General features: G+C 36.3%; 1 protein-coding gene across 3 annotated transcripts in view; it reads right to left on the reverse strand.

The window, feature by feature from the left end:
• Positions 1-5,166: 5,166 nt before the first annotated feature.
• Positions 5,167-19,465, reverse strand: part of LOC145495242 (uncharacterized) — an 83,830-nt gene continuing 69,531 nt past the window's right edge. For 2 of the 3 annotated variants that reach the window (XM_081474841.1, XM_081474840.1), the window contains exons 2-3: positions 6,215-9,239; positions 5,167-5,572 (exon numbers count right to left, since the gene is read on the reverse strand). In XM_081474841.1, coding sequence (XP_081330967.1) covers positions 5,277-5,572; positions 6,215-6,335 — 417 coding nt within the window. In that variant the 5' untranslated portion in view covers positions 6,336-9,239 and the 3' untranslated portion in view covers positions 5,167-5,276. Of the gene's footprint in view, positions 5,573-6,214; positions 13,323-19,465 lie in introns of those variants that run through there. The other variant, XM_081474839.1, reaches the window with a different exon arrangement.

Raw genomic sequence — 19,465 nt, forward strand, 5'->3', positions numbered from 1 at the left:
ATAATGGTTCTTGTTTACCACTGGAATGAGAAGATACGTTTGAAATGAAACTAAATCTTTTCTCTTCAATGTTATCAGGGTTTTCGCTTTTTCACATTAATAGCCAGCACGAATTGCAGTAGGAGAAAAAGGAAATTGTTTTCGTTCATGATAACTTTAGTGAGGTATATGAAGTCTTGGGCGTTTTATTGTATTAACTGACAAGGACTTTGGTAATTGAAAAATAAAGATTGACGTGTATCAGTGTTGCCGGTTTGTGATTTTTAGTCCGGTTTGGAGCGAAGTGTGACAGTTAGACACATACATTGGGTTGTTTTAGAGTGCATAATGTCCAGTATACTGGTGGCTAGTTATGAACGAGATGAGTCTTGAGTTTTGAAGCAGTTCATGAGTTAGTAGTATGCACATGGCACAAGATATTTTTATTTTAGTTACAAATGGTAACTTGACACGTTTGTTTTTCACAAGGAGTAAATTCAATTAGAGCTGACAAATCGTCACCACATGTTCCCACGAGATGTTTGCTATTTTTAGTTACAAATGGTAACTTGACACTTTTGTTTTTCACAAGGGAGTAAATTCAATTAGAGCTGACGAATCGTCACCACTTGTTCCCATGAAATATTTGAACAAACTAAACAAGATATTGCTAATTTTAGTTACAAATGGTAACTTAACACTTGTTTTTTTACATGGGAGTAAATTCAGTTAGAGCTGACAACTTTCGCCTCTTATTTCCAGGATATTAAACAAAAAAGAAGTTAACATCTTCGGACAGTTTTGAGTTATTTTTTTGTAAAAAAAATACCTCTTAGTCGGCGCGTCGGGTATGTTATGGACGGGTCAATGGGTGAGTGAGTGAGTGAGTGAGTCATTAAGTCAGTGAGAGATGTATGTATGTCACACCAATCAGATTGAATCTACTATGAACAGCCAATCAGATTTCTTGTTGTAAAGGTAAATGGTACGTGAGAAACACAAGGTATGTATAAACACAAGGACTTTGGTAATTGAAAAATAAAGAGTGACGTGTATGTTGCCGGTTTGTGATTTTTAGTCCGGTTTGGAGGGGAGTGTGACAGTTACATACGTACATTGGGTTGTTTTAGAGTGCATAATTTTCAGTGTAATGGTGGCTAGTTATGAACGGATGAGTCTTGAGTTTTGAAGCAGTTCATGAGTTAGTAGTAGGCAAATGGCACGAGATATCTTTATTTTTAATTACAAAGGGTAACTTGACACTTGTTTTTCACAGGGAGTTAATTCAATTAGAGGTCACGAATCGTCGCTTCTAGTTCTTAGGACATGTTTTAGAGGAGATGAGACTATTTAGATTTGAAGCAGTTCTAACGTTTACAATAGTAAGTCCAGGTAACGATTGTTTTGTTCTTATTGCATGCAAGTATAACGAGATATTTTTATTTTTTAGTTACAATGGGTAATTTGACACTCTTGTTTTTCACAAGGTAGTAAATTCAATTAGAGCTGACGAATCGTCACCACTTGTTCCCACGAGATGTTTGCTATTTTTAGTTACAAATGGTAACTTGACACTTTTGTTTTTCATATGGGAGTAAATTCAATTAGAGCTTACAAATTATCGGCTATTGTTCCTAGGATATTAAACAAAAAAGAAGCTTTCGTTTCTAGAGTGTTTTTACGTCTCTGCAGTAGCAGTTTAATAGTTTTATTTGATGACATTCATTTTAGTCCGATATTTTTTAAAGGTAAAAAGTATGAAAACTGTTCAAATGTTCTTAGAAGACTGCGTGGCGTCAAGTTAAAGTGTATTTAATTAAATCAGACTTTCAACGTGTCAGAGAGGTTTTTTCCTTTCTTTCTATTTTTGAGTTATTTTTTTGTAAAAAAAATACCTCTTAGTCGGCGCGTCGGGTATGTTATGGACGGTTCAATGGATGAGTGAGTGAGTGAGTGAGTGAGTGAGTGGGTGAGAGATGTATGTATGTCACACCAATCAGATTGGATCTACTATAGACAGCCAATCAAATTTCTTGTTGTAAAGGTAAATGGTGTGTGAGAAGATTCGATCCCGATAGAGTTCAGAACGGCCATATTTATTCTTCTATAAAAGAGGAGGAAGTATTCATATATTGGGTTTACTTCGACAGTTTCTGTGGGTTAGGCTGATGATTTTAGTTAAATGAACGAGATGAGCCTTGAGGTTTGAAACAGTTCGTGAGTTAGTAGTATCCAAATGAACGGGATATTTTCAGTTTTAGTTACAAAGGTAGCTTGATACTTCTACTTTTCACAAGAAGTAAATTTAATTAGAGGTCACGAATCGTCGCTTCTAGTTCTTAGGACATGTTTTAGAGGGGACGAGACTTCAGATTTGAAAGAGTTCTAACGTTTGCAATAGTAAGTGCGGGTAACGATTGTTTTGTTCTTGATGCATGCAAATATAACGAGATGTTTTTGTTTTTTAGTTACAAAGTGTAATTTGACAATCTTGTTTTTCACATGGGAGTAAATTCAATTATAGCGGACGAATCGTCACCACTCTTTCCCACGAGATGTTTGCTATCTTTAGTAGCAAATGGTAACTTAACACTTTTGTTTTTTATATGGGAGTAAATTCAATTAGAGCTGACAAGTTATCGGCTATTGTTCCCAGGATATTAAACAAAAAAAGCTTTCATTTCTGGACGGTTTTTACATCTCTGCTGTAGCAGTTTAATAGTTTTATTTGATGACGTTCATTTTAGTCCGATATTTTTAAAGGTAAAAAGTATGAAAACTGTTCAAATGTTCTTTGAAGACTGCGCGGCACCAAGTTAAAGTGCAATTTAATTAAATCAGACTCTCAACGTGTCGGAGGTTTTTCTCTCTTTCTTTCTATTTTCAGTGAAGTTGTGTTGTGTTGTGCAAAAAGGGTAAACGTACGACTCGTATAAAATGCGAAAAAGTCTCTAAATTAACTTGAGTATTTTTGAGCAACAATTCCTCTTGGGGGTTGGAAGGGTTATGTGATCGGTGAGTGAGGGAGTTATGCATGTGCGCGTGTCACACCAATCACAGTGCGGGTTGTATCAAAGAAAGGATCAAATTGCCTGTTAGAAAAATAAGATGGTATCTACATTAATCTGGAGACGTGTCAGATTACTGTAGTTTGTTCAGTCAAACATTTTATGGCTTACTATTTAGCTATCTTACCACGACCGATGTAACATCGCATGTACATCATAAATTCCCAGTTTGTTTCTTGCTGTACATCACAGCCAAAAAACCTTGTCAAATTAACCAAATCGTTACTGTAAACAGCTCCATGAATGCTCCTATCTCCGACACTTCACACAAAAACAATAACTCTTGTACGCCTTGCGTGCCTATGTTTTTACATGTAAATAACGCGGGAAAGTTTCGGCTGAATATGAACTTTTGGCTCTCTTTTATAGAAGAAGAAACAAACAAGTTGGGGAGAAGCAATATGCTTCCATTCTTTATCTGACACATAATAGTTATAAAACAGCAGACAACATTTCTTGAATCGAGCTAGGGATGATCCCAGAAGATACGCAGTCACAGTAGCCTACGTGTAGCCGAAATTAAGAGGGTCAAGCAAGTCAGTTGCGTTCATGGTGCGTGTAACATTACTCCGGAGAAGGTTGCACTCAATAAGGGATTACTTCTAAAGAACCTGTGAAGCTTTAGTTTTTGAACAATTATAGGAGTGATCAGAATAATAGTTGTCCTTAACAATAATAGCGGAGCTCCGGCGGCCCGAAGGGCCGCCAAGCGGAGCCCCATACTCATATGGGAAAGAAAAGGAAACCCATGAGTTGATTTTCTCAACACCGCGGCAAAACGTATGCGCATGCGTCAACTTCGGCATTTCCGGTTTGCACGTGTTGTCTGGTTGTTCAGATTAATTTTGTTGTTCGCCTGCGGTGTTTAAGCTTGTTGTTGTGAATCAGCAGCCGCAGATGAAAGAGTAAAGGACCACAAATACAAAAAAGGTATGTAGGCAATTACTTGTTGCAATTACTGGTCCTGGAAATGTTCGCTGGACCCTTTACGAAATGCTCCGCAGTGGCCGTCATTACTGATTAGTAAGCCTTTTGTCAGTTCGTTGTTTATCGATTTTATCTAGCTTATAATACTGCGAATTTCATAATGGTAGTGATCTCACAATTTCAACTTGTTGAGCTGATCACGAGAAGCTTACTTAAAACTCAAGCTACATGTAATAGTCAAGCGCCTGCATGAAAATACACATTTTCGGTTTGGAAATAAATTTCAATTTTACTTTCAGAACTTCATGATTACAACAGCAGCAAGATTGCCTTCTTTGGCGAGTCATTCTAAATTAAATGCCAGAGAACTTTGAGGTACCATTGGATTTTCATTCAGGATGGATAGGTCAAAGGAGTCTTCAAGTTGTACATTGCCAGTAATAAGAGACAGAACACCATTACAGAACTGTGTAGCAACTCACTCATTCGAAACAATAAATTTATTAATATTTAAAATCATTTCAGTGACTCATATGATTTTCTATGCTACAGTAACATGCTTCCTTCATGTTCCACTGTTTTGCTAGCCTATCCATATGTACCCAAAAGACTGTTCAACTAACTGGACAAGTTTTTAATTCACAGTATTTTAAAGTTATAGCTTTCAGATTTTAAACTACCATACTTAAACTCACTTGAAGTACATAATTTTGAAATCTGAAGGTTTACAAACATTGGCTGCTCCCTGAGGAGCCTGCTTTTTTGACCATCCACATCCCTTTGGCTTGTGCTGAAACCTAAAATTCTTCCAGAATTGATAACATTTCAGGATGCTCCATGTTGCCGGATAAATAATCCCTTCTCTCTTTGAAGTGTATTTGTTTTCTGAGATCTATTAAAAGAATGGCATTATAATTTGCAAGTTAGTTCACTGGAACTACTTTTATGTCCTTACCTTTCAAGGGGTTAAATGTGAAGAAAGGTAAAACATAATTTTACTTTATTATATAACAGAACTGACATTAATTTATATTGAGGTAAAGCTGTGTCTGCTGTTCTAGTTAAGAAACATTATAATTAATTAAACAGACTTTTTAAACTGAGTGGCCTTATACACCTTATTCCAGTATGGCTGCCATTTTAGTATTCTTTTGTTTACTTGCAAATTAGCCCTTGTTGCCTTGTTCTTAAACTTGAAATTCAAAAGAATATTTTCCCTTAAACGAGGCAACAAGGGCTAATTTGCAAGTAAACAAAAGAATACTAAAATTGCGGCCATTTTGGAATAAGGTGTATGGTCTTTCAAGGAGGCCTGTATTTTAAATACAAATAAGAATAAAACAGGGCAAAGTGCCTGAAATATGCTATTGTGTACAACAAAACAAGAGTTCTTTTTTCCTCTACTACACGGTGTTCTTCACTCAATCTTGGATCTTCCTGAAGAACAGACTGCAAAATGACATTGAAAAGACCAGGTGCACTTTTGTCAGCAAACTCTTTCATCTGTCCAGGATCATACAGTGACACAGCATCACTGCTTTCATAATGATATTGCAAGGATATGAAAAATTTTCTGATCAGCTGGTCAAATGAATTTTCTGAAATTAATAGAAAAGGTAAGTATCTATTTTACTTATTTAACTAAATTATTTAAATAATTTTATTTATTAAATTTAAATATTTGATTCTCTGCTTGTGTCAATCATTGTCATGTGGTGGTCTTAACCCATCCTCTTACTTATTGGATTGCACGAGTACAATACCTGTATCAGAAATATAGTCTTGAAATGGTGTCTGTTACCCTTACCAGTCACCTAAACAACATTATGTTATTTTGATTGTTAACTAAGTCACTAGTCAATATTCAAACCAAAATAATTATCAGTTTTCCAAATCATTAAAAGAATGAGACTTGAATACTTGTGAAAAAGTAGTTTGTGGCAAGTCTGATGCAGCATTTTTTCTTGGCTAAAAGACTCTTCAGATAACTCTTCCAAATCATTGCCATAATGAAAATCCTTCTCATTAGTGCTTATGACTTCAACTGAATGATGAAATTTACGATATTGTAATTGACCATGTGCAATACATGTAAATATTGATAATCTGTTTGAATGGGTTTTGGTCAGATGGTGTTATTACAGTGTGTCATGGATTGTCATGATGTCAAACAATTATCCTTCAAAATACTTGTATCTTGTATGTCTTGTATCTTTTCATTTCAGGTAAGTGATACTAACCTGATAGTTGAGTTAAGTCATGGATTGCTGTTGTCATCCTGTTACAAACTGTTTTATCCACTGTAACTTCACCATAGCAATTTATTTTTACTACCCCAAATGATGTTTGTATTTCTGCCATGGATGCTTGCTGGCTTTTTGGGTACTGCAGGTCTATTCCACAAGCCTCCTCTAGACATTTAAGTCTTAAGAACAGCAATTGGAAATGGTTCTGAACTTTTTGGAGGCCTTCGCTACTGCTGTGTTGCTGCTTTAAGTTGTTGTGTAGTCTTAAAATTGGTAAATTGCAAGATCTAAATAAAAATTTAAAAAAATAAAAATAAACATATTAATGATGAGTTTGTTTGTATCCAGATACTGAAAATGGATGTCCAATAAGCATATCCCCCACTAATGAAAAATGGAGTAGGTGAATTTTTAGTGAAATGTTTCATAAAGTGGGTGTCCATAGGGTTCCTGGACACCCCTCTAACTGAATCCTCGGTGTGGAGACAACATTGCAGTACTACTGAATTTCAGTAAGTATATGTCAAACTGACATTAATTTTAGACAAAACTATTGGTACAAGTTTATGGGTTTGGTCTTAGGAAAAATAAGTTTGTCAAGTGGCATAAAGTTCTTGTTTTGCTGTCTTTAAAATTATTATTTTTCTTTAAATTCGTTTGGCAATTAATTTTTCAAAATAATATTTCCCAGCTTCTGTGCTACCTTTTCCTTTCCAAAGTATACCAGTTTTAGAATGAACCACCTGAGGTGGCTTTTTGCTACCTGCACCCCAACAATGAATTTTAGTGAAGCAATTGACCGTACTGTACTGTAGTCAAGAAGAGTAAAATAAAAATGTGAGGTACATTAAATGCAAAACACTCCAAAATCAGTAGTGTGAGATAATTTTATAGGTACCTTTTGAAGTTTGTCATCTGAGGTCTGTTTATTTCCATCTTAGTGGAGAACCATACATACGTAATCATTTAACACGAAATATAATTAAATTTAAAATGAATTTTTTTTGGTATCATGTCTATTTTGCCGCAAATTTTACAAAATTTGATACAAACAACTTGTTTATTGTTTCAACAAAAATCTTTGAAAGAGTATGCTTTCCTTTTCCTTAATTTCATTTAATTTGCTGGTAAAAAGATTCCGAAAATCCTTACAGCAATCCAAGGCAGTGCGAACCTGCGTGTCAATTGTAATTAACCGATGTCTAATTAACTGACCTGCCAGTAGTTCGTAACACCGGCGGCCTCTAGTCAGGATGCGAGGTAAACCTTGTTTCTTCGTCCACTCTGGCACAGCATTTGTAGCACCACCTTGCACCCGGCTTGTACCCATGACATGTTGCTCCTATGGCATCCAGGACTGCAAAAAGTCTCGCAGGAATCCGCTGTTTCCTAACGCCTCGCGAATGGTTTTCTCTAGGAACCGAACATCTGTTGTTGCTCGTCCGTATTTCGTCCCAGTGAACACGGCAAACTGTTGAGCCCACTTGAGTTCGGCAGCTCTGGTTAAATCTTCAGACAGAAAATATTTTTTGCCGGCACATTGACGCCTGCTTTTGTTGGCTTTCCCACATTTTTCTGCGAAGGAACCGCACAACCAAACCAACGCAACAAGGAGAACTACGTAAAAAAAAAATTGCTCTCGTCGAGCGCGAACGCGCCCGAAATTCTCTCATATTTTGTTGTTGGTGCAAACACCAAACCCCTGGGTGCAAGCGCTTGAAACTTAAATGAAAAATAAACTTTTCAATGAGACAAACCTTTCCCCTACTTTCTTTTGCTAACTCTTACTTTTTGTTTTCAAACTTCGCGGTACGGGATTTTATCTTGTTTACATTGGGTTTTAATACGTAACCGGAAATGCGTAATTTACCGGAAGCTCAAACTTGTACTCATGCGCAGTGCGTTTTACCGCGGTGTTGATTTTCTCATGGTTACCATGGCTAGCGGTATTGCTCGTGGGCGCGTACGCACGACGACGACGACGACGACGACGACGACGACGACGACGACGACGGCGACGGCGGAGTTGCCCAACATGGCGGCCATACTCCAAATAATAGGTTGACAGAGACATGCAGCCTTGGTTTACCGTGTGCTTCCTTGACATTGGACATCCATGTTATGATCAATTGACACCTGTCAATACAAGGTATCCGCTGACCAGTATCACGTGACCATATCGCGGACTCAGGTTTACAGCTCCTCGAGGTCACGTGTTTTCTTGAAGTTGACCGCTGACCAAGCGCTGGTTATCGATTGGATCGCGGGCTCATATTGGGTTAGCTTGTTGGAAACAGGGCAGGATTGCTCGGAAGCCAGTTTATGCTAACCCAGGATTAAAAGTTAATCGAATTATAACTTTTTCTTCTATACAAATGTGTTTTGCTGTTTTGTTTTGCGTATATGGTGATTAAAACTCAAAACAGAAGGCCAAACAATACACAGAAACCTCACCGCAAAGTTACAAAACTCAAATCAAAATGAATAAGTTGCCAGTAATCGGATACCCGTGTTTGCGCGAAGAACTCTGGGATCGTCAGGGGGCAAACATTGCTAGTCGCTAAAAGGAAATGTATGGCGAAAAGTTGTTTCGAGGTACAAGAAAACGATTTTTGAGAGGGATCAACGCTTTTTCGCCGTCGTTTTTATCGCAAATGGATTTGGGCAATGTTAATATGTGGAATATGTAAGTTTTTCTTTGAATAACCGTGAAATATGTGACAAAATCTACCGATAAACTCCGTTGTTTGCGTGAGGTTTATTGTGAAATTTACATCGCGTAATGGTCTGAAAATATTACAAAATTAATTAGGTATAAATCGAGACGGAGGAATAACCCAGTAAAGCCTTTTAAGTTGTGTACAGGCTACTTTTGGCTTATCTGAAAGCTCAGTCGTACAAATAATACTGGAAATAAGCCCGGTGGCGATCATTGTACTGTCAGGGGTTGATTTAATGACAAATGAGTCCGCGCGACTCATGCTGTGTGGCTACTGTGTTGCTCAAAGCCTTTGTTTTGCTTTTACAAGCACGTATTTCAGTGATTTTCCATTTCTATAACAGATCAAGGGTAGCTCCTTGAATATATCTCTAAGTATTTGTATTTGAAAGTGCCATTTGTGCGTGATTATGCTTTCCAAAGCTTGGTATTGACGGTTGAGTGAAATAGCCCGACACAAAGGGTAGTAGTTCATTCTGCAATTTTCGATTTCTGTTTTAGAGCTTCTTTTCTGTCTTAATATTTAACTTCTCGGAGGGTCTTTTCTACCATTTGCTCCGGGTAGCCTCTCGAGATCAGGCGTGTATTGAAATTTTCAATATTCTCTTCAATGTATTTCACAATAAACCTCACGTAAGCAACAGGGAGTTTATCGGTAAATTTTTTCACTTATTTGACGGTTATTCAAACAAAAACTTACATTTTCCAAGTATCAAAATTGCCAAAATCAATTTGCGATAAAACAACGGCGAAAAAGCGTTGATCTCTGTCCAAAACCATGTTTTTGGGCGTCGAAACAACTTTTCGCCATACATTTCCTTCTAGCGACTTGCAATGTTTGCCCCCTGACGATCCCAGAGTTCTTTTCGCAAACACGGGTATCCGATTACTGGCAACTCATTCATTCTACCTTTTTCTGGGTTAGCTTAATCGGGCTTTGAACAACCCGGCCCAGGAGCTACGCTTTTAGGCTGGCCTAAATCTATATATTAAAAACTAGTTAATAAAGTATCGATTCACTTTAATCTAATACATAGTAATAAAGTTATTAAAAATGAGCTTTAGTAAATTGAAGAATACAACAAGAAAACAATGCAAACAGTAGTATTTGCATTAAAATGCATGTTCAAAAATAAATGTCCAAAATCTTAGTGCAAATTTTTTGCTTTGCTGCTACTATTTTCCTTGGCTCCAATGTGTTCACTCCTTTGTATTCTCTTTATCTTATGTCACTCTTGTTACAGATCCTTAAGTCTAGGATTAGCTTGATAGTCTTGTCTGTGTTTATAAAAGTTAAAATAGACCAATTTCGATACATTAAAATTCAGCCTAAAACAATAGACGTCAGCACGAGGCTCCGGGGAATAACTACAGAGTTTGTGGGGTTTATTCCCCGGAGCCTCGAGCTGAGGTCTATTGTTTTAGACTGAATTTTAACATATCGAAATTGGGCTATTGTACACTGTTTAGATTTTTAGTTGAAATGGGGAAAATAGGAAGGAGAAGAAAATACTCTCATTGGAAGTACGTTAACAGTCAACCTGCTGGCAACAGTCGAACCCAAAACTCACCAGTTTTACCTTCATGTCGCCTACCCATTGAATACCAGTTTCCACTTCGTCGCCTTCCACCTGTTGTTCTACACCAGTCTTCCCTTTATAATTAATATACACTCAATTGTCCTCCGTTTTGTCCGAAATGTTATGAAGAGCAGACGTGAATATTACTTGAAGAAGGCTGGTTTGGCCAGCCGAAATATAGTACACCTTCAAAAAATCATCCTACGTTGTGTCGGTTTTTGCTTTTGTATTCTTCAGTGAATATTTAAGTTTCTGGAAACTTCTGGAATGTCAAGTCACGCAATGTTTATGCCAGAATCTTCTATTGTCACGCTATGGGACATTTTAGAACATTCTACCGCATGATGTAATTATAATGTAATGCTACATAAATAGAAGCTCTTAGGATGCTCTAGGATATTAGTTAAATGTATATAAAGAGTCAGGTACGTAATACGGCCCCGTTAGTAGTTCTCGGCAGAGACCGAGAAAAGAAGCTATAGAATCCACGTTAGTAGTTCTCGGCAGAGACCGAGTGGAGAAGCTACAGTCCCGTTGTTGTTCTCGGCAGAAACCGAGTGGAAAAGCTATAGAGTGCTATTGTTATTGTAAAAGCCATTGAGGAACTTTGTTCAAGGTCAAGTGGACCGTAACGAGATTTCTTTGGAGACATCGAGACTCATTGTGGGTTCGTGTCGGTGGTGACTGAAGTTTAGCAGTAGGCTTAACTTAGTTTGGTAGTAGATTTCATTGTTCAGAAATCGCTCCTTTGTAGCTAGGATTATATTACGTATTGTTAAATAAATAAGTTGGGTTCGTAGAAGAGTTTCGTAGTATATCTTTCTGGCGGTCAAGCGATACCGTAACAGAAAATAATGCCTTTAAAAACATTTGAAATTTAATCAAGCACTCTGAACTTTTCCTCATGTTATGCACCTTTACCAGAGTCAACAATGTTCCAGAAAAGACCATCATAGTTAACACTGATTTCACTTGGAAGATCTTAACATCAAACAGGAATGTCAAAGAGTTTGTGGAAGATGTACCAGAGGAGTTGACTAACATGGAAAGTTTCCTTCATTTACTTGATTTTGTTGATAGGAGTTCTATTTGTCCAGGAATCGAATAAGGATTGAATAGAATGACTATAGGAATTGAATTGAATGACTATAGGAATTGAATTGAATGAACAAGGATTGAATTGAATGAATATGGAAATTAAATTAAATGAATAAGGATCGAATTGAAGCAATATAGCAATATTGCATATTGCTACATTTGGCTTGGCATAGTATCGTGTGAAGATCTCTTGGGGACCCTGAAATAACCACTTTGCATTCAAAGTATCGCTTCTTTTGCAGTCTTTCGGTGGAAGTCCTACTTTTAACATGTTTTGGCCTTATAAAATTAACATTATCCACAGAAATTAGTGTTTGGAGTAGAAAACGTTGTGTTTTGATGTCTCAACGGATCGACATGGACTTGCACAAAAGTGTACGCTAGGCGACTATCCTTTGGCTTCGTTAGCCACTTAAAACAAACGTCTTTTCCCTTGATTTGAAGCGTTTTCTTTTCTTTTTTTAATAAATCGTGGTGATGATGCATGACCTGTGAGTGATGAAAATAGGTAAAATATTTACCATTCGATTTCAACAAGCTTGTTTATGTCTTTCAAATTATTGTTAAAATATTCTCCTTGCAATAGTCACTTGCTTCCACGTTTCCGATTATGGGATGTTTCCAATATCGCTCAGAAGTAATTGAGGGATCGTATCTTTTAATAAAGTGCAAAGTGCTCCCTTGCAACTGTACAAGCTATGTTTTTCTTTGATCTCATAATGTACTGCATAATGACAATATCTAGCTGCAGTAAATCGAAGAAATTACTAATTGATTTAAGACGGTCAAATGTTCAAAGATGCTGTTTGAAAAGAAGAATGATTAATGGCAGTTATTATTATGTTGAATCCAAAATTATTATGCTCTTCAAAATTAGTCTGTTATTCTTGGGGTTTGATGCATACAGCTCTAGGGAAACTATAGATAAAATTTTTTGCTGGTTTGATTCAAGGCATTGATCGAGTCCGGCTTTCATGACATTGACCACACCCCTTGCAGTGACCAAGAAAATAAAACGTTTTGTAATCCGTTCAAGTCTAGTACTCCATGTAGTGGCCTGTTCAGCTGGCACCCTTGACTCCTCTTTGTAAAAGAACTTTAGGGTTGAGTGAGTGTTTTTTAGAAGGCACTTTCTCAATCCCTCTCTCCACCTAGCTGCGGAAGTGAACTGTCCCGGGGGGGGAGGGAAATCCCACATAAAAAGGAGGGTGCTCGTCGATAATTTTCAGTGTTGTGGGCCAATTTAGCCAGGTACAGACTTTTTTAAAATAATTTCAAATGTCTATGTCTTGCTATGTCAGCCACACTTATCCTCGACTATAGCAAGTGTAGTTTTGTACATAATTCACAAAAACAGCTTGATTTAGCAACTACCATGAAAAGCCCTCACTGATTCCCACTCTTCTTTATGAGAGCAAATGTTTTGCTGTGATGGCAATAGCACAGCCGGTAAACAGTAAACATAGGCACGCAAGGCGTGCAAGAGTTATTTTTTGGTGAACTAAAAGTCTCTGAGATAGGATCATTCATGGAACTGTTTACAGTAATGATGTGGTTAATTTGACACATGTTTTTGGTTGCGATGTACAGCAAGAAAGAAACTGGGAATTTATGATGTACATACGATGTCACATCGGTAATGGTAAGATAACTAAATAGAAAGCCATAAAATGTTTGACTGAACAAATTACAGTAATCTGACACGTCTCCAGATTAATGTAGATACCATCTTGGTTTCTTTTTTTTTACCTTTTTTTTATTGCAATACTAAACTTTATGTGCAGTTTTACAAAAAAACTAAAGTTACTTACATCACTATCTATCACTACTTACAAATTACAAATTACAATACCAATAAACATTGCTTACAACACTAACAAATTGAATATAACAAATTTTTCCACAGGAGTTAATTCTGAAAAACCAACGATATTCCTAATAGGGCCAAAAAAAAAGTCATAATACAACTAACAGATCCAATACTGCTACTGCTGCTAACACACTATTCTAACAACTGATGAAAGTAGATATGAGCGGAAAAAAAATATATGTATATATACACATACATATACATATACATTATATATATTATACATATATAATTATATATATATATATAAAAAGTTAAGATGCTTCGAGCCAACAGGGATGCCACGCGCCAGAAGGATCCAAAAGGATTCGTAGTCCAAACCTCGAGTAATGAAATTTGTAGGCAATTGTGGAAAACGAGGACGGACAACTTCGAGCGAAAAAAATATATATATACAGTAAAAAATCTAAGAAATCTAAAAAAAAGTTTAAAAATTTAATAAAAATAAACGTTTCGGTCAAAGACCTTCATCAGTTGCAGTGCAAGTGAATAATAAATTACAATAACCTTAAATAAGTTTACAGTATAAAAAATGACATCATATTACAAAGATGATTACATAACAGGGCGTGGTAACACATGAAAATGAAAAAATTAACCAATGATAAACAATCGGTGATTACTAAGCGAGATACTATGACAATGCGGTACAAAACTCAAAAGACACAAACCAAATAAGAATAAATAATCGAATATAATACAAATAAGATTAATATCAAAAAAGTAACGCGATTCGTCGAGTCAGCCGAAAGTGTGAAGGGACCCGCGTGTAAAATATTCAATGTTCAAAAAAGGCGGTCCCAAAATCCCCAAACAAAGCCCTTGAAACTATGCCGCGGCAAGGCACAACAGGCGCCCTAAACAGGGCCCTTAAACAACAATAATGTAATAAATTCCCCGATGGGGGCCCCTGAGAATACCTAGTGCTAACAAAGCTAACAAGATCCAAGGTCAGGGCCTTTGAACACCTGAACTAAGAATTAGTTAAATGCACAGCCAAATGTGATCTATGTCGCAATTATTTAAAGGAATCTAATTGCTTTACTAGCACTAGTACTAGCAGGACGTATCCTATTACGCAGATTCTTAATTGTAAATCTAAAAATGTCATCTACTTGGTTATGTGCAAGAAATGCAATGTGCAATATGTTGGTTCCACAAGTAACAAATTTAAAATTCGTTTCCGCAACCACAAGTCTTCTATGATCACCAAAAAACGTACTTGTGAAGTTGCTATTCATTTTAACAAAGAGCCTCATGCTCTGGCATATTTTGAATTTTGAATTATTGAACAGCTGTGTAATCTTAGTGTCAATAATAATAGTCTTGATGACCGTTTGCTCACAAGAGAGGCCTTTTGGTGTGCTCAATTGTGCACCCTCACACCTCATGGACTCAACAAAAGATGCGAGTTTAATTCCAGGAATAAGATTCGCTACAATTAACACCATCTTGCTGCTGTATTTTATTTGATTTTATTTGCTTTTTAGCGGGCGTTTTGCTATTTTTATTATTACGTAATTCTTATGTAATCTTATGTGAAAAAAAAATTTTTATTTCTTTGTTCTCTTTGTAAGTTATTGTTTTGTAACTTATTTAAGGCTTTTTCACTTTTTGTAAATTTTATTTCGAGTATTGGTATTCTTAGTGTTGAAGAAGCCCGAATGGGCGAAACGTCCACTTGAATTAAAGACCTCTTACGAGAAAAGTTCCCATCTTCTTCTGTTTTTTCAACCTATATCTATCTATCTATTTATATATATATGTGTATATATACATATATATATATATATATATATATATATATATATATATATATAACCATATGAGGAAGTAGCAGATCCCATTAAAATAGTGCTCAATACACATATAGTGTAGAGCTGAGTATATGAGTAATAACGAAGAGGCAAGATTTGCTGTTACTCCGAGTTTCGTGCTTACGCACTCATCAGACAGTATTTATATATATTTATATATATATATATGTCTGGATTTATGAAAACCGTGCTAATTTCAACACAACCACCCTGACACTTTTCCAAGAAAATACCCAGGCTTTTTCACTCGATCAACCACAGGCACTCTGTCAACACACAGCCTACTCACCCACCTTGCTTGTGTCTGGCTGGCTGGCTGCCAGCCCCTAAGACTGCAGGGCATTGCCGGCCAAGGCTGTCCTGCAAAGAAAATGAGCAGTTTTAATGAACAGGTGGACAGTGCAACACAATGTATTTTCTTAGCTGGAAATTAATGTTATCATTATAAAATTAACAAATTTTGTGTGTTTTGAACTTGAAATACAAAGAAGGGGTGTGTCTCAGTTTTCTTTTACACTCAAGTTTATTTTGTTTCTTTTTGCTGCTTCTATTAAAGTTTCTTGTATGTATGGCCCATTCCACATGAGAATAAAGGAAAGGACCATTTTAAAAATACCTTATTCTAGGATTTTAAGTCCACAGCCAAAATGCACAAGGACTGCTGTTTTAAAAATCATCATGCATTACTGAGGGGTTGGGGGGGGGGCCCTCCCCAAACTAAGGGACTACTAATAGACTCCTTGTATTTTGGCATTATGGATGCAATAATCTTTTAACCATAAGTCAAACAACTGAGTTTAGTACACATTAAATGTAATATTAAATGTCCAGGTTAGAACCAAAGTATTTTCATCTTACCTATTCTTAAAGAAATGTGTAACTGCCAAAAATTTTGTCATGGATGTCAAGTAAAGTATTCCCTGTAATTTAGAGCAATTTGTTTTTTCTCATGGCTTGTATCTAAGCCCGATATAAAAATAACATACTAGATGTTTTTTTTTTATTACTTGACCAAGTAACATACATCTGTGGCAACAAAACTTATCAGTTCCAAAAGGTCACTCAAAAAACTTGCCGTTAAATTTGTCATGAATGTTACATTCATGGATGTGATATATCATGAACAACAGTAAATGCAAGAGGCTTCGTAATAATTGCCCAAAAAGCTTGGTTCTAAAAGTTAGTTTTTTGTTCAACAAAAAATTAGGACTTAGAACTCGAGCAATTACCGTTGAATTAATAATAATAATAATAATAAGTAGAATAATAATAATAGCAACAACACGATAATATACATGTAATAGTCAACAAAATGTCAAAGTATGAAGACATGATTGATCATCACAGTAATTAGCGTAAGTTTTTTTTCCTCTTTTGAAGTGAACAGAACAAATGGTCATTATAGCTCTGTGATTAAAATTTAATGTCATTGAATATAAGACTTGTGTTGTCTCTTAAGTTTAAGAATTTGGAACTGAACAAAGGTTATTAGTCTGAAACCATGCAAACATACTCTCAACAAAAGACCTAGTAACTTATTATCCATTCTAGATCAAATTAGCTATGTTCAAAAAGAGCTTGAAACAATGCAGTTTTTTAGAAAAACCTTTTCTAATAATAATAATAATAATAGTAATAATAATAACAATAATAATAATAATAATAATAAGGGCCTGTTTACAAGGAGGGAGAGTTACCCTAGCGAGTGGGTTAAACCTAACTGCAAGGCAAAAGATAGCCCGGGTTTACAAGCAAAATTTTACAGGTTGGGTAACCCTACAACCGGGGAGAACTTAATGGACGGTTATATTCAAAGGGTCTGGAAACAATTAGAAAGTTAATCGGGGTAGGCGGGTTAACCCTACCTGGAGTGTTTACAGAGGGAAAAAATTAACCCGCCTGCCAGGGTAACCCTAGCACGTAGATAGGGTAACCCACCTACTGGGTTTACCCTAGCTGCCTTGTAAACATGAAGAAAAAAAAAGGAAATGTGTGAGTGCTAGGGTAACCCGCCTTCTAAGGTAACCCTCTCTCCTTGTAAACAGGCCCTAATATTAAAAAAATTTAATAGTGCAGTTTTCCATGAAATTTTTAAGTATGGTTTACATCATAAAAATGAAACTAAAATTAATCTTTAAAGACGTAGATGTACCACGCAATGATTGCTAAAAAGTACAAAACATGGTACAATTTCAAATAAAATAGCTAACCAGATATCAATATAAAGCTAAACATAACACTGTATGTCTTTACAAGCTGCTTGAACCGATTGATATTTGCTTCATTTGGCCAGTTTTCTAATAAATGTGGGAAAAGTCAAGAAGGAACAGGGAAATTATATTTTCAACATCATTAATTCCATTTTCTTTTTGAAACACTGTATTAAGTCCATGATCTGGAATGTGATGTCCATGACAATGTTTTATTATCAAATAAAAAGCACTAATTGAAAGAAATATTTATCAGTACATAATTTAAGTGTTACCTTGTACCTAAACAAACAATATCAATGGTTTTTATGTTTTCACAATTCACAGGAAATTACGGTTTAAGATTTGCACTTGAGAACTTGGTTGACTCAGCTGTTAAACGTCCGTGAAAGCTCCATTTATTTAAGCTTCAATATATTTTTTTTTTTGGAAAAGAGTCAATTTGACGGGTTCTCAACTAAACATGCAACTCTTCTCTATCTGTCATAAAGAATTTAAGTCAGAGGGAATGATTTTTTTTGTATCTTTTTTAATGCTTTCTCTCTTGCCATATTCGTGCAAATGTAACGTCCGTGATCGTTGAATAACCCGTATTTAAGCTTAAATTTAAACTTAGCTTATTATAGTTGCCCAATTACTAGGCCGGGTCACTCAATAGCAAAACGAACGGGAGATTGCTTAAAGGGTCTTTTAAATCAAGAGGGTATACATTCATCGATTTACTTCTAGTCATAAACGTGTAGAAAATAGACGGGCCAAAATAAGCTTGGCCAATATTTCACGACTTCATTCTGTTCATTCTTAGCTGACGAAGGATTGAAACTCACATAAATCAGCTGTAGTGAGCTAAAACGGGAGCTTATAATCCACGCCTGAAGTCAGTCTATTCCGTGTAGCTTTATAGAATGGAGTTATGGCCGTCGTTCAGATGGTTACCTTTGTGAAACCATCGAAAAATATCATTTCATAGCACGATTTAATTTGACCGCCACGAGCTTACAATCAGAAGTTATCATGTTCGCCAATTTCCAGTCCTGCGCGCGGTCTTTCCCGCGTATGAGCGAAAAGTCACAGGCAAACTATAGTCAGAAACAACACTCAAAATAGTTTATCTCTATGGAGATGGTTTTGATAAATTTCTTGGGTGTTAAGCACTTTGGATTTCGGTGTATAAGACTGCTATATAAAAGTTTTCTATTTATCTTAGACTGTTCACGGCCCTCTATTTTCACGTTTTTTTATTCGATCGTCGAACTAGGCTCCTTTCCCGAACAGCGGCTGGTAATCGAGCCTATCGTCGAACTCGCGCATAAAATCGACTTGAACAAAGGGATCTCGCTTTTTATTTCGCGCTCGCGTTTTCTTTCGCGTGCGTAAATAGAGAGGCTGTTGAACAGTCTACTTTATCTGATTTGCTTCTATGTAATATCGGACTGATAAATTGATGCGCCTCTCCAAGTATGCGTCTCCGAGTATGCATTCCCGGTAACGAGCGCGTGAAAGGTAAACATTTATTTACGTTTCTCGCGTCGCTTTTGTGGTATGAAGGTAACAAGATTTCTTCTTAAAAAGAACTCTTTATTTTGCGGAATGAATTGAAAACGCAATTTGCCGTAATTGGTTCGTGGGCGGTCCTTCTCAGCGGTCCATATTACAAAATATGGACTGCAGATCGACTGCTCACGAAGTTTTTGTTTTTCATTGCGGACTAGTTCATGTTCATCCATATAATAAAGAACTTTATTAAATGTCCGTTGAGGGAAGTATTTAATAATTAATGCGGTGTACCACTTTGTAGTGTATTTCAAACTTATCTCCTGCAAATCGGCGACAGAATTGAAGAAACCGTTGGTGGTTAGAAGAAAAAAAATATTCACAGCAGGCTGTGGTCCACCCCAGAGGCTGCGAAAGTAATTCAAGCCTCGTATAATGTTTAATTATTATACCTCTG

This window comes from Orbicella franksi, chromosome 8 (genome assembly GCF_964199315.1).
Source record: "Orbicella franksi chromosome 8, jaOrbFran1.1, whole genome shotgun sequence".
In the NCBI taxonomy this organism is placed as follows: Eukaryota; Metazoa; Cnidaria; class Anthozoa; order Scleractinia; family Merulinidae; genus Orbicella; species Orbicella franksi.